Source organism: Primulina tabacum, chromosome 8, assembly GCF_025594145.1.
Source record: "Primulina tabacum isolate GXHZ01 chromosome 8, ASM2559414v2, whole genome shotgun sequence".
Taxonomy (NCBI): domain Eukaryota; kingdom Viridiplantae; phylum Streptophyta; class Magnoliopsida; order Lamiales; family Gesneriaceae; genus Primulina; species Primulina tabacum.
The window spans coordinates 11,125,262-11,141,213 of NC_134557.1; the positions used below are offsets into that span (position 1 = coordinate 11,125,262).

The 15,952-nt window shown below is 38.2% G+C and overlaps 1 protein-coding gene across 4 annotated transcripts in view; it reads right to left on the minus strand.

Annotated features, from left to right (window-relative positions):
* Nucleotides 1–14,905, minus strand: part of LOC142553736 (protein unc-13 homolog) — a 36,665-nt gene extending 21,760 nt beyond the window's left edge. Inside the window, exons 1-10 of one of the 4 annotated variants that reach the window (XM_075664193.1) lie at nucleotides 14,569–14,903; nucleotides 14,013–14,188; nucleotides 13,830–13,889; nucleotides 13,221–13,544; nucleotides 12,833–12,899; nucleotides 12,608–12,761; nucleotides 10,499–10,666; nucleotides 10,090–10,200; nucleotides 9,224–9,433; nucleotides 8,836–8,937 (exon numbers count right to left, since the gene is read on the minus strand). In XM_075664193.1, the coding sequence (XP_075520308.1) occupies nucleotides 8,836–8,937; nucleotides 9,224–9,433; nucleotides 10,090–10,200; nucleotides 10,499–10,666; nucleotides 12,608–12,761; nucleotides 12,833–12,899; nucleotides 13,221–13,544; nucleotides 13,830–13,889; nucleotides 14,013–14,188; nucleotides 14,569–14,576 (1,380 nt within the window). In that variant the 5' untranslated portion in view covers nucleotides 14,577–14,903. Of the gene's footprint in view, nucleotides 1–8,835; nucleotides 8,938–9,223; nucleotides 9,434–10,089; nucleotides 10,201–10,498; nucleotides 10,667–12,607; nucleotides 12,762–12,832; nucleotides 12,900–13,220; nucleotides 13,555–13,824; nucleotides 13,890–14,012; nucleotides 14,189–14,568 lie in introns of those variants that run through there. The other 3 variants (XM_075664192.1, XM_075664196.1, XM_075664195.1) reach the window with 3 other exon arrangements.
* Between the last annotated feature and the right edge of the window lie 1,047 nt (nucleotides 14,906–15,952).

Genomic DNA, 15,952 nt, shown 5'->3' on the forward strand with positions numbered 1-15,952 from the left:
TCACGGCAAAATGGTTGTTTAAATGATACATGCAAACAAGAACGGAAATTCGACGTGGTTTACACAAGGAAAAAATCAAGGCCGAATTATGGTGGTTTTATCATAGAGGATGACGATGTGATAAAGACAAATACACAGTTGATGGATGACGGATCAATGCATAGAAGACAGAATGGTACATGGGAGGACATGGACTTCACAATGAATCGAGGTCTTGCGTCGGAAGAGGAAAGCTATTACAGTGACGTCGAAACTCATATTTCAGACAGCTCAGACGCGACGACACACACCAGTTTTGGATTGGAGGACATAGGAGACCTCTTCGCAACAAATTCTGATAAGGTACACTAACAAAAAAACTGACTCTCATAACCAGGTTCCAAATCCTTCATTTCATTCTTCTTTGTCTTTTTCACTCAATCGAGTCTCGGGGCAGGGGAGGGAATTAGAGGTCAGGGAAAATAAAATGGTTAGTGATAACTCGGGTATGTCGGAGATCAAAATCCACAAGGGTGATAAAAACAGCGACGGGAAGATGATTTTGTTCGAAAATAAACAAGGTGATGGATGTTTGGAAATGATGGGAGTACAAAGGGTGGAACTGGGGGATGGATGGAATACAGTTGGCATAAGTGTAAGGGGAGAAAAAAAATTTATATGAAAATTCTTTCTTGGAATATAAGAGGGGGAGGTTCGGCAACGAGGAGGGGATTCATTCGAGATATGTTACGAAAGGAAAAGCCTGACTTAGTCATTCTACAAGAAACGAAAAAAGATGTTGTGGGCAGAAGTTTTATATCCAGTGTTTGGAAATCAAGGTTCGTTGAATGGGTTCATCTACCTTCAATTGGTAGATCAGGTGGTATTTTGATCATGTGGGATCCAAGAGTGGTGTCCGTCAAAGATAATATGATTGGGGAATTTACGGTTTCAATTTGTATTGACAAGGAGAAAGACATAAGAAGTTGGTGGTTTACTGCAGTATATGGCCCATGTAAAGCACGATTACGAAATATTTTCTGAGATGAATTGGCGGGTTTGCGAGTCTTGTGTGGGGATAGATGGTGTTTGGGAGGGGACTTTAATGTTGTGCAATCTTTAACCGAGAAAATGAACAGTCACTCTCAGACAACAAGTATGGATTGCTTTGATATGTTGGTACAGGAATTAGAATTGATTGACCCACCATTATTGAATGCGAAATTTACATGGTCAAATTTGAGGGCTACACCGATTTGTAGCAGACTAGACAGATTCTTGTTCTTGGGAGGGTGGATGGAGCTATTCCCATTCCACAGGCAATCTGTTTTGCCTCGCATAACATCGGATCATTTTTCGATTGTTTTGGAGACACAGAAAATAAAATGGGGGCCGAGTCCATTCAGATTTGAGAACATGTGGTTGAAACATAAGAGTTTTAAAGGAAATTTTTCGACATGGTGGAATAGTCCACAACTTCAAGGTTGGGAGGGATATAATTTTATAAGAAAACTCAAAATCTGTTAAGGAAGAGATCAAGGTATGGAATGGCGAGGTGTTTGGGATGACTGAGATGAGGGAGGCCGAATTGAAAAACAGAATTATTACTTTGGATGAGAAGAAGAATGAAGGGTGGGAGAATGCAGAAGGGGTGAATGAAAAATAAAAATGATAAAATGTGAGCTGGAAGAATTGGTGTGTCGACGAAACAGAACGTTATATCAAAAAGCAAAGATAAAATGGTTAAAAGATGGAGATCACAACACCAAATTCTTCCATTCTCTACTTAATCACCGAAGAAGCAAAGGAATAATTAGTAGATTGGAAAATGAGGATGGGTGGTTATAGAGGATGAAGGTCAAATAATCGAATCCATTATAGACTACTTTCAAAAGTTGTACAGTAAAAGAGATGTAAGTAGATTTGGGCTTGAAGGTGTAGAGTGGAGGCCTATTGATGTCGATATGAGAGATGAGATGGAACAACCATTTCTCGAGAAGGAGGTTAAGAAGGCGGTTTTTGAGTGTGACAGAGGCAAAGCACCGGGGCCTGATGGTTATACATTGGCACTTTATCAGGATTGTTGGGAAGTGGTCAAGGGGGATTTAATGAATGTTTTTGAGGAATTTTACGAAGGGGGGGATCATAAATGGGATAACAAATGAAACGTATATATGTTTGATACCAAAGAAACATGACTCATTAAGGGTTAAAGATTTCAGACCCATTAGCCTAACAACGAGCTTATACAAGATAATTGCAAAAGTTTTGGCTACAAGGATGAAAAAAGTTTTGTCACAAACATTGTCCGAATCTCAAAATGCATTTACAGAAGGAAAACAAATTTTGGATTGTTGTTTGATTGCTAACGAGTTGGTGGAAGAAGGGAAGAAGAAAAAAAGGAAAGGTTGGGTCTTGAAAATTGATTTTGAAAAAGCATATGACAACGTGGAGTGGAGTTTCTTGAATTTCGTGTTACAGAAAAAAGGGATTTGGAGATAGATGGAGAAGATGGATAAGAGGATGCGTATCTAATGTTTCGTTCTCCATCATGATCAATGGGAGACCTCGGGGGAAATTTAAAGCAAATAGAGGGCTGCGACAGGGAGATCCTCTATCCCCATTCTTGTTTAATATGGTAGTTGATGTTTTGGGAAGCTTGATTGATAAAGCAAAAGATGAGAATTTAATCAAAGGGTTCGAAGTGGGACGAGAGAAGGTGGAAGTATCACATATACAGTTTGCGGACGACACTTTGTTTTTCATTCAAAAGGAGGTTCACCTAAACTTTTTGGTGCAAATATTGAAGTTGTTTTGTGATATGTCAGGACTTAGGATCAATTGGGATAAGAGTGCTTTATTGGGCTTATGTCAAGATGAAGTTGAAGAGGAGGAAGTAGCCCAGAGGATTGGTTGTCGAAGGGATCTATGGCCAATTACATACTTGGGAGTTCCTTTAGGTGGCAATCCACTGAAAGTGTCTTTTTGGGATCCAATCATGATCAGGATTACCAGAAAATTGGCTACATGGAAAAAGGATATTTTGTCAAAATGAAGAAGAGTAACATTGATTGCTGCGGTGTTGAATGCTTTGCCGATATACTATCTGTCACTTTTCAGGGTACCGAAAGGAGTAGCGGGGAAGATGGAAAAGGTAATGAGAGATTTTCTTTGGGATGGAAGCGAGGGTGAAACACATTGTCATATGGTTGGGTGGGAACAAGTTTGTAGGCCGAAAGAGAAAGGAGGCTTGGGTATTGGAAACATTCGCTTGAGGAACAAAGCGCTTTTGGGAAAATGGTGGTGGAGGTTTAACGTTGAAAATGAGCCGTTGTGGAAAAGAATTATAAGGAGTAAATATGGGTTACAAGATAATGGTTGGGATGCAACGTTGGCGATGAATGTGACGTTTAAATGTCCGTGGAAATTTATCTCTAGAACTTACCCGACATATCACCGACTATTGAGAGTAGTGGTTAGAGGGGGAACGAAAATAAGGTTTTGGGAGGATATTTGGTGGGGGGATTTAGCTTTCCGGGATTTATTCCCTTCTTTATTTCGTATAAGTTCGGCTCGTAATATGTCTATATCCCATTTCTTCGCTTTCGATTCTGTGTCAAATGATTATTCCTGGGATTTGCATTTTCGCAGGCCTCTCCGAGAGGAGGAGGTTGTTCAGTTGTCTACGTTGTTAGGTATTCTAGATAGTGTTAGGTTGGTCGAAGGGGTAGATGATTTTCGATTGTGGAAAGGGGATTTGTCTGGAAAGTTCACGGTCAAGTCTTTTTTCCAATCATTCTTTTCCACGAATAATTGTGTGGAAAAAATAATTCAGGAATAATTTCTTCCTTGTTCGATAATACAATAAGTCAGTAAAAGGTTACATAAATAGGGATTTACAGAATACTCTAGAATAACAGAAAAAGTAAACTAACTAATTAATTCCTAAAAATCTGGATATTGACTAGCCGAATCCCTTAATTAAGGGAATTGGTTTTACCCTAATTTACATTACACTTCGACACTCCCCCTCAAGCTGAGGAATAGATGTCTTCCATTCCCAGCTTGGATATGAGCCCATGAAAACTTGAACTGCTTAGTCCCTTAGTCAGAACATCAGCCAACTGGCACCCGGTTGGAACATAGGACATACACACTAATTTTCTCTCCAATTTCTCTTTGATGAAGTGTCTGTCAATCTCAATATGCTTTGTCCTATCGTGTTGTATAGGATTATGTGCAATGTTGATTGCGGACTTGTTGTCACTGTAGAGTTTCATGGGACCTTCTACCTTGACCTGTAGATCATCCAAAATAATTTTTAGCCATAGTATTTCGCATAGTCCTTGAGCAATCGCCCTGAATTCTGCTTCGGCTGAGGACCTGGCCACTACATTCTGCTTCTTACTCCTCCATGTTACTAGGTTGCCACTTAGAAACGTACAATACCCCGAAGTAGACCTTCTATCTACTAGGGATCCTGCATAGTCAGCGTCGGTGTAGGCCTCTACAGTAAGCCTCTCGTTCCTTTTGAACATAATCCTTTTCCCTGGGTTCTCTTTCAAATAATGAAGTACCCTATTTGCAGCTTGAAGATGTGACTTTCTTGGATCATGCATGAATTGGCTGATCACACTGACTGAGTAGGCTATATCTGGCCGAGTATGAGCAAGGTATATGAGTCTACCAACTAACCTCTGGTACATCCTTTTATCAACTGCTGGTTCCTCTTTATCTTCTCCCAATTTGTGATTCGGATCCATTGGAGTAGAGGCCAGTTTACACCCAGCCTTTCCTGTCTCGGTAAGTAGGTCTGTAATGTATTTTTGTTGAGAGATGAGAATCCAGTGTGTAGAATAAGCCACCTCAATACCGAGAAAGTACTTCAACCTGCCCAGTTCTTTTATCTCAAACTCCTTTCCCAATCTTCTCTTTAATTCGAGCTTTTCTTCTTCATCATTCCCGGTTACTATGATGTCGTCGACATAGTCTAGAAGAGCCGTTACTCCCCCTGCAGAGGAGTGTTTAATGAAAAGGGTGTGATCACCTTGGCTTTGTTTGTATCCAGATTCCTTCATAAAGTTTGCAAACCTCCCGAACCATGCCCTTGGAGATTGTTTTAACCCATAAAGGGCCTTCTTTAATTTGCACACCTTATTGCTTGATTCTCCATCAAAACCCTGTGGGATGTGCATGTAGATTTCTTCATCTAAGTCACCATGGAGGAAAGCATTCTTAACATCATACTGCAGAAGTTGCCAGCTATAGTGAGCAGCTAATGACAAAAGAATTCTCACAGTGTTCATTTTGGCAACCGGGGCAAAAGTTTCCAGATAACCAACTCCATACGTCTGAGTATACCCTTTGGCTACCAACCTTGCCTTGTATCTCTCAAGGGATCCATCAGCCTTGTATTTCACTGAAAAAATCCATTTACAGTCAACAATGTTCTTTCCCTCTGGTTTATTCACAACCTCCCAGGTTTTATTCTTTTCCAATGCTTTCATTTCTTCTCCCATAGCATCTCTCCATTCCCTTGTTGACAATGCCTCAGAGACAGTAGTAGGGATTGCAATGGTGTTTAAACTGACAATGAATTTTTTGTGGGCTGGCGATAGGTTTTTAAGGGAAACATAGTGAGATAATGGATATAGTGGTCGTTTAGTGCATTCCCGGGTATCTTTTCTGATGGCAATAGGAAGGTCTAGGTCATTTGTTGGGCCAATGGTTGGTGTTTCACTCTGTTGAATATGAGAAGGGTGTTCGGGACTTACCGTGGTCTCATTTCCGGAGTCTGGATTGGAAGCTTGGACTTGAGTCTGTTCCGGGGCAGTCTTCCTCCTTGAGTACACCTGAGAAAACCTAGGAAACTTGTGGGAAAATGACACATTTGTGGGGTTAGAAGGCTCGGTTGGTATAGGAGGGAGATCAAGAGTGTTGATCGGCTCAAAGGATTCCCAAGGACGCTAAGCATAGGGGAGATATGTATGTCTCCGAAGCCTGCCACTGTAGCCACAGAGCCATTTGCCACTACAATTTTCCTGTTACTTGGGCATGGTGTATAAGAGTGAAAAATCTGAGATATGGGTGTCATATGGTCACTAGCACCAGAGTCTATTATCCAAGAGTTGGCATTTAGGGTTCCTGGGGCATCTACAGAAAAGGAGAATGAACCATTACCTGAGAGGGCTAGAGAACATGTACCAGAGGGCTTCTCTAGGGACCCCAGCAAATTTTTTAGCTTCTCAATCTCCTCTCGGTTAAGCCCCTCTGCTGCTGAGTTTTCATCCCTGGTTTGATCCTCAGCTATGTGTGCTTGAGGTCTCGGCTTCCCTACTCGGGCTCCCAATTCTTTGCTTGGTGGTTTGCCATGTAGCTTCCAACAATTTTCCCTTGTGTGTCTTGGTTTCTTGCAATGAGTACACCATAGGGTGTCTTTGTTCCCCTTCCACTGATTTTCTCTACTTGGATATGGTCTTTGCATATCAGCCGCCTTATTCGTCTCTAGATCCTCTCCTTTTGTTGCAAGTGCTGATCCATCCATGTGCTGTGGCTCAAGCATGATACCCCTGCGACTTTCTTCTGAGCGAATCAATGAGATCGTCTCTTCTAGGGACGGTGTGTCCTCTCGGCCAAGGACCTGAATTCTTACTTGATCAAATTCAGGGTTTAATCCGGCCAAAAAATCATATATTCGGTCTCTCTCAATAAAGTTCTTCAATAGTACAGCATCCTCCGGGCATTTCATCTCAAAGACTCGGTAATAATCAAGTTCCTGCCATAGATTTTGCAGCAGAGAAGCATACTCAATGACAGATTTGGTACCTTGTTTGAGGGCTGCAGTTTTAGTCTTTATCTCATACACCTGAGTAGCATCCTTGGCCTTTGAGTAGGTGTGGCGGATATAGTCCCAAGTTTCCCTCGCTGTGGAGAAGAACATACATGTGTCACTGATCACGGGATCCATGGAGTCCCATAACCAGGACATGATCATAGAGTCCTCTTCATCCCAAGCGTCAAACTTTGGATCCTCCCTCGGTGGTCCCGTTCCAATAAGATGGCTGATTCTTCCTTTGCTTTGAGATACGTGCGAATGAATTGGGACCACTTGAGATAATTTTTCCTGTTGAGTCGATTGGAGGCCCGAATACTCTGCAGGTCACCGGTCTTCTGGACAGCAGTGGTGTCATCAGGGAGAGACGAACTGCTGGAGATGGTAGTATCAGAGATTGACATGGTGAATGATAGGGAAATAGAAAAGAAAAGACAGCAATGAAGGCTTGAAGAAAAACTGGACAGCAATGACGGCTGGAATGTGCGGAATGAACCCAGACTAATGTCCTAGGGCTCTGATACCATGTGGAAAAAATAATTCAGGAATAATTTCTTCCTTGTTCGATAATACAATAAGTCAGTAAAATGTTACATAAATAGGGATTTACAGAATACTCTAGAATAACAGAAAAAGGAAACTAACTAACTAATTCCTAAAAATCTGCATATTGACTAGCCGAATCCCTTAATTAAGGGAATTGGTTTTACCCTAATTTACATCACACTTGGACAAATTGTGTAGAAAATTTCGAATTCTACAATATCATTTGGAAAACACCAATTCCTTCAAAGATTCAAATATTTTCTTGGACGGCAATTCTTGGAAAGTTACCTACATCAGAGTTGATGCAAAAGAGATGGCCTAACTGTGCTCTTTCTCTCGTTTGGTGTGTGTTGTGTCGTAATGATTTGGAGACGCAGAATCATTTGCTTATTCATTGTAAGCTTGCTAATGCATTGTGGTCAAGGGCCTTGCAAGAAATGAAATTTGTTTGGGTCATACCGAAGACAACACAAGATTTGTTCACCACGGATCTTGGACAATGAGTTGGAAAAAGAGGAAGAGTTTTTTGGAAGGTGGTGATCCATGGCATATGTTGGGGAATCTGGCTAGAGAGAAATAGAAGAATCTTTGAAGAATTGGAAGATAGTGAAAAAGAGTGTTGGGGAAAAATCAAGATCAACATAGTCAACTGGATTACAAATAATTCGGAGTTTCAGAGTTTTTCGATACTTGATCTTTTAAGAGATTGGACTTGTGTGTATTGCTAATTTCGAGTTTTATTTACGTTGTTAGTGGACCACTAGTCCACTTCATGTAATTGAAAAACTATTCCTTCTTTATAATATCAACAAGTTTCTTATAAAAAAAAAAAACAAATTTCTCATATGATGGATCCTATGACCTACAGACTCATTTGCGAAATGAAGTCGGTATATTTGTACTTAGCTATGACTAGAACTCAACCAATTTCCATCATTGCCTGGTAATTCTATCATCTAATTTGTGAAAAATAGATAAATCCAACCCAACAATCATATAGATTAGCCAAAAAAATTCTTGTGCTTCAGAATTTTGTAACCGCCCAACTCCATTTTGAAATGCCCACAAGATCATCCATTGAATTAAAGCCTAAACATCCACAAAGAACCCAGCAAACTTTCTTTAGCATTTAAATAAATTATCATCCTCACAGGTGGATAACTAACTCTTTGTTCTCATCTTGTGTGTCAAGGGTAGTTATGTCATGTTCAATTGCTGGAATAAGAGCAATATGTGATCATAGCCAATACAGAACTACAAGAAACGCAAGAGGAAGTAAATAGAAAACACACAAAAAGAGCATGAGAACAAATCAAACTAGAGTAAAGAAAGAAATCACATAGAAATGGAAAAGAAAGATTGGAAGGGGGGAGACAATATGCCATCATCATTCAATAGCACAGCTTTGAAAGTCATGCATTGAGACAAATATAATCGCACAATACTGACTTCAGTGAACAAAACTTTAATTCTGATACCTGCCGAAATAACACCCATGCATAGCAAGTATAATGAATGGTTTCAGTAATTCCTAAAATACGCCAGGTTGACTTGAAAAGCTCCAACATTTCTTCCACTTCCTGTCCCAAAGAATTTATGTTTTTCCAAGAAAAATACAGATGCATTTAGAGTAAGTAGATTTTCCCCTGATAAGCATACAAATTAGATTGAATCTTGATGAGTCGAAATTGCTTTTTTTTTTTTGGCCGGGTTGAGTTAACTTTCCCGGGGACTGCCAGTGATACATGTAGTTTTGATGCTTTAAAGAATGCCTCTGGGAGCAATATAGTTTACCTGCTCGGCCCTACAACTTAATTTTCAAAATAGTTGCAAAGATAGATATGATAAGTGACCTCCATCACTCACCTCTGCAAGTTTTCCCTCATCCAAAACATCAAAAACACTGACCAGCAGTTTCTCATACAATTTGACATTGAGGTGGTAACCGTCTGCCCAGTGACATATTTCACCAGTTAAGTCGCCTCTTGCAGGCCTCTCTGCTAGTGGGATAGAAATATTCCTCAGGGATTTTAAACATTCTATACGCTGAAGCTCGCCTGTAGCTGATGGAAGAGACTGAGACAAAAAAAAATATAGGACTATATAAGCATAGGTACCAAAACAATAAGGTGAATGCTTAGTGCAGGACCCCCAAAACCTTAATATCTAGCATACAGGACATGTGGTTAAGAATCATAACTCATTTGAAGCTGTAAAACCATTGGAATGATGGTGCAAACATTTGCCCTTAACAGCCTGAGGAGTAATTAAATAACTAATCAAAGTTATCAGAAGGCTCCTTATGGAATCACATGAAAATCAAAGCTGAAGAAGAAGTAGAAAAATGGAAAGAACAGGATGTAAAGTTAATATCAAAATAAGAGAGATGGGAAAAGGAAACAATAGAAGATCTATACTGGTTAACAAAATCACACCAGGAGATAATTAGGATTTAAAGCTACTTCCAGTTGATCGGAAAGAAATTCATACGGGAAAGGTAGAAAGTGGGTAGGAAAAGAAAGGATTCAGAAGCTGACAAATTTGAACAAAGGTCCGGTTGTGAAAAGAAACAGCAAATATGTGAGGCATATAGTCCACGCTTACACTAGAAGAACTATGTCGAAAATTAAGTTCATCCTAAATCAAGTACATGTCATATGCAGAAAATAAAATTGAAAAATTACAAAACATGGCAGATAATTGTCAATATCTAGGAATGAAGAGTAACACACCTCAGATTCTTCAATCTTTGCCAGAAGAACCCTTAAATCGCTTGCTTTTCTCCCAGATTCTCCAAATCCCACAACAGGGTGATTAACAAGTCCCTCCTCCAACATATTTAACTGAACTGACACGAATCAAAACTTACCAAAATGGCAACACAAGTTTATCGAATAGTTACAGAATGCACAATTCATAGTAACTGACTGTCACTCAAAAGATGCAGAGAGCAACTTAGAATTCCACCCCAAATAGGAAAAGTAAACCCAAACCCCTAAAAACCACAAACTCTACAAGACCACAAGGAAAAAAAAGGCAAGGACAGAGAGAAGATAAATGTGGGGTGGGGGAGAGTGAGATAGAGAAAGGGAGAACGAGAGAGAGGAACATCTAAAAAGAGCAGGGAGATAGAGTTCTCACTTGTCTTTTTTGCCATTTTATGTAAGATTTTTTATCTGAAAGTTCCATGCGTGACATGCAACAAAGCAATTCCAATGGAATCAACAGAGTATCCATTCTTTTTCCAACTTTTCCTACCATGGCACTGAGAAGTGCCTGTCTTGTTCTAATGTCAGTTTCCACAGAAATCTGTACGTGCTCATCAGAATTGGCAAAATATAGATACATCATCAGGAAACAAAAATACTAGGCTTCAGAAGCATGAAAATTTATGTTACTGTAACCAGTTTTACAAGATGATAAAAGAGTAAAGTTTGGTTGTTGAATGTCAGAAATATATCATTTCTATATTCCACATACATTTTAGTATGAGAGCAGAAACTGGATGAGCAGGCACATGCTTCTTGTCTTGAAAATTCAAACAATGTTCTCATTTATTTTAAAGGAATCTTAGATATTAAATTTGATATTAATCAGAGTAATTACAAAAGCAGAAGAATTTAAATTGGGTTTTTTCATTTAGAATATGATGTCAAGCTCAAGCTTTTAGCCAGCAGAAGCCATTTTTTATTTTCACATATCATGGCATTCTCTCGAAACAGGTTCCATACAAGGACCAAAACCCTCAAGAGATAAGATGCAGAGTATGCGTATAGGTGGTCTCAAAATGAGGAGTTACAATAGTAAAACGACAGAGTTAGGAATGAGAACACTTATCATAACATAGCATTTGTTTCCTTCTAAGAGAGCCTATGTATTTAGTCAGTACCAATCAAAAAACTCAGGTAATACTCTTTTCTCTTCTTCTCATTCTCCTTCCAACAGCTGTATAACATTTTATAAACAATAGACTATGCCATTAGTTCACCTTAAACAAAATTATTTGTGTTGCTAAACTCCTGGTAAAAAATTATCTTTAGTCCTTATAATCATTCATAAGCCTCTCAGGTTCATACATAAATGGTAATCAAATTTAAAATTTTGAATTGGACCAGTACTTGAACCATTATTCCTTATATATTGCTAAGGGATGAAATTTAAGAACGTGATGAAAAACTTAGCGAATTAAACATAATTTCACAGTTCCTTAATTGGTAAATTTATGGCTCCCAATTTTTTTAATAGGAAACTATATATATTCATTAAATAGAAACACAAATTACAAAAGACGGACAAGAGATCCGCACAGCAGGAAAAAAGACAAGAAAAATCCTTGCTAACTCAAACACAAATAAAACTCCAACTTCTCGCTAAATCTAAATTCGATTAGTTCTTGAAATTTGCATGCTTCTTTATCCAACTAGATGCACGAATCTTAATCATTTCCTAAACATCTTCAGCCAAGTCTACTAAACCATAAAAAATTCGTCTATTCCGCTCCAACCATAATGACCAGCAAAGAAAGTGCACTATTATTGTCCAAAAAGTTCCAGTCCCCTTACCCAGATAGCGTCCAAGATTTGCCTCAAAAAACTCGGGCAATGATCTTGGAACTACCCATACAAACTCATTTCCTCTAAAGCTTTGAAACAAAGAATGCTCGTGAAAGAACATTGAATAAATATACGATCCTGAAATTTTAATGCAAAAATGAATATCTTTTATTTAAATGTTAGGACCTCAAGACCAAATATCAGCAAGCTATCATTCTGGAAGCTGAAACTTGCAACTAATATAAGAAAATGCGTCAATTCTATTCCACTTGACAGCAAACCAAACAGTAACCCAACAGTTCAACACACCAAAAGATAAATAAGAAAATGACAATATATCAAGGAAATTATTATAGATTGACATTTCACGGCGCTACCAAAAATTATCGTAGTCTTGACCCAAGCTCAAAGAGTTGAAAAGTGAGAGCGCAAAAATGAAGTGAGCACTAAATTTAACTACTAATACAAGCACTAAAACAAACTACATCGAAAAAGCTACTTCTTTGAAACCACAATCTGAAGATCAGAACTTGTCTAAATAAGACCTCTCTGATCCAATCGATCATAGGCCCTCTGCATATAAAGGTTTCAAGTTCCAATGAAACTAAAAGAACATGAAATCTCTCTCCCATAACAACTAGATAACCAGGCTCCAAAATATGTGGGAAAGTGTGGAGCAAAAAACATTTTAACTTACCTCCATCTGAACACGCATAGTCTCCAACAGGCCAACCAAGCCATGAGAACTCTGTGATTGCAACACAACATTGTCACTCTTACTACGTCCTAGTTTCTTCATCAATCTAGACTTTGTGTCTTTCTTTTTTTCCTTGGACGGAACAATAAGTCCCCTGTTGCATGACCAAACTATTAATGCAAAACTATCCATTTTTTATATGGCAGGAGTCAGGAAGTACAATACCCTGAAGCTCCAGCAGCAGCAAGGAGGATTTCATAAGCAGTTTCACGCAGGTCATCATCTGCAATGCCTGTGATGAAATAAACAAACAAAATTGTTAAACCACACAAGATTGATTTTACTCTACTTCCGTCTGCCTTGGAGAAAAGTTTAATTAAACTTCATTGCCACAATACAAGAAAGTTGGGACTGAGACCTGCTGTCAACCCACTCATATCGTATAAGGAGATGGTATCTTTAAAAAAAGCTAAACACAAGAGATTTAGACATTGATGAATGGTTCGACTCTATTTAGTTGCTTGCTGACAAAACAAATTTTCTTTGGCAAAAGCGATGCAAGGAAAAATTATGAAAACAGCAACTAAATAAGACCTTTATTAAACATGTTCACCTGTAGCAAATGAAGGCAATTCCAAAACAACATCTGAGGCATCATTTAGAACTCGTCTTGAATATCTATGACTTTCAACCTCAACATCATCGTCGAAATCATCGATGTCATCCACTGTTAACTCTTTAAGGTGTGAGGAATTAAGAGACTGGGACTTTGACAGGCTAGGTAGTTCTTCTAGTTGTTCACTGTCGAGAGGCTCCGAAACTGCAAGGTTGGACAAAATTGGCATAGGAACCACAACGGGAGCAGACGGGGGCGGTCTTCGAGGAGGAGGGCCTGAAGATTCGGGATCTGTGGCTAGAAAGAAGTCATCGGAGGAACCTGCATTACTCTTTTTCAAATATAAATAAATTTATTTAGGATACAGATATATTCTTCAATTCGTTAACAAAATAAATTAAAAGACTAGATCCACCGATGACAGAAACACATGGAAAGAGTTTGCCTCTAAAAGCAAAATGTTGGATACGATATACAGCCAATTGATACATCACACTAAGGTCTAAGGGTGATGTGGATAGGAAAAATTCAATTGAGAATAAGTGAAATATGCACTGCAAATAGTTCAACGTGAGAAAGAAGCTCATAGATCAAAGCTTACCATACTTGGGAAAAAAGTGCCATCGTGGTAATCTCTAATAGCTTCTGAGAGTTCAAGCATACCACCTAAAGTTATCAACCCAAAACATAAGGCAACAAATTCGTGCGTATAAGCTTATTGTTTCATCTCTTGAGAAGTAAAGTCGAGAGAAAAGATAAATGGCGAATAATTATAATTGCAATCATCACCTTTCTTGGCACAACTGAGAACATAATCAACACTGACTTGATCCAGATCCACATCATCCAATGAGACGGCACCGGGTGGCATTACTACCTTCTTTATCAGACTACCAGAGAGTATAAAATCTAGGAGTACCCGCCGATCACGTCGATATCTTTGCAGAATTTCAACTTCATTCTCACTATTTTAAGTGAAAAAGCAACCATTTATTTACTCGAGGAAATGCCACTCCTCTAAGTTTCTTATTAATAATCATACAAATCTATCTCTAATACTCAGATTATATTTATAATCACTCTAGAAACCAAGAATCTGAAATCGAGGTTCCCAAGAAAATGCAATTTTTAATAAATGACAGCTTAGAAAATGTTAACGGCGAAGCATACAGAGGAGTAAAAAGATAATAGAACTGTAAATGACAGTGAAAAACGAAACATCCCCCTATCTGATCATCGAGACACATAAACACTCTTACCCTTGCTGGAAACTCAGAAATCGAGAAATTTAAAGTATCACATCCATAATGGCAATCAAGAAATTAGGATTTAAGAATGCACATACTCATCCATGACTGCTGGAGTATATTCCTAGCTAATTGAACCTTCCTTGCAGCTCCCTGAACAAGATTCAAGCAACTCTTCGCTAAATGAAATCTCTACGAAAAGATGGGCAAGTTAACAGCTAATTTGAATTGGGTTTTGGGATTTCTTCGAAGTCAAAGGCAATGCATTTGAACTGCAAAACCCCGATAAGTTTGCGAACGGGATTTGATCCGAAATGCTGCAATCTTGGAATTATTTTAGCGAATTAGGTGGTTTAATTATAATTAAGCGGGTGGGGGAAGTGTCAAAGCTGTTTCCGAATTATAATTAAGCAGGTGGGGAAGTGCCAACGCTGTTTCCGCCAATTCGTCGGCGGCTCTTTTATCTGTCCTTATCTTTTTAAATAATAGGTAATTTATATTTTTAAAAAAATAAAAGCACACTTTATTTCTTTTTATAAAACATTTATCTGTCTTCATAATTGATGGTTTAGTTCTCAAAATAATAAACCAAAAATTTGTGTGAGACGGTCTTACGAATCGTATTTTATGAGACGGATCTCTAATTTGGGTTATCCATGAAAAAGTATTACTTTTTATGCTAAGAGTATTACTTTTTATTGTGAATGTCGGTAGAGTTGACACATCTCACAGATAAAGATTCGTGAGACCGTCTCACAAGAGACCTGCTCTTTATACTAAGAATATTACTTTTTATTATGAATATCGGTAGGGTTGACCCGTCTCACAGATAAAGATTCATGAGACCGTCTCACAAGAGACCTATTCAAATAATAAATCAAAGTTTTTTATATAGATAAATGAAAGTTGTGTATATAGATGTTGATCCACTTTTCTTTTATATGGTAAATCTATCATTAAACAAATTAAATTATTACTTAGATTTAGAATTATAATATTTAAATTAGAAGCAACCACCAAATCTAGAGATGCCAATTGATCGAGTCTAAACACGATCTCGTATTAAACATTCCTCGACGAAGCGGGTTTAGACCCTGTCAAGCGGATCCGAGACAGGTCCTGATATTTGATGGAACTGTCCTAGACCTGCCTCGCCATTATATGTATATATAAGTATACATATACATGTACTCGTATTATTAAAATCTATTTAAATTTTTATTTGTTTAATAATGTATCATTAATTTTTATTTGTTTAATAATGTATCATCTGAGACTTGGAATTATGAGAATTTTGATATGTGGCATTGTTAGACATATCGAGCTTGTTCTTAAAGGTATACTAGCCTCAGGACATACAGCTACGCAATGTTTTCAGCTGATATACCATTTTCATGAAAACTGATTTAATAAAAGGAAACATTTAAGTTTTAGAATAATAAAAAATATCAGGTTCATTTGGATCTTTTACAAAACATAAAA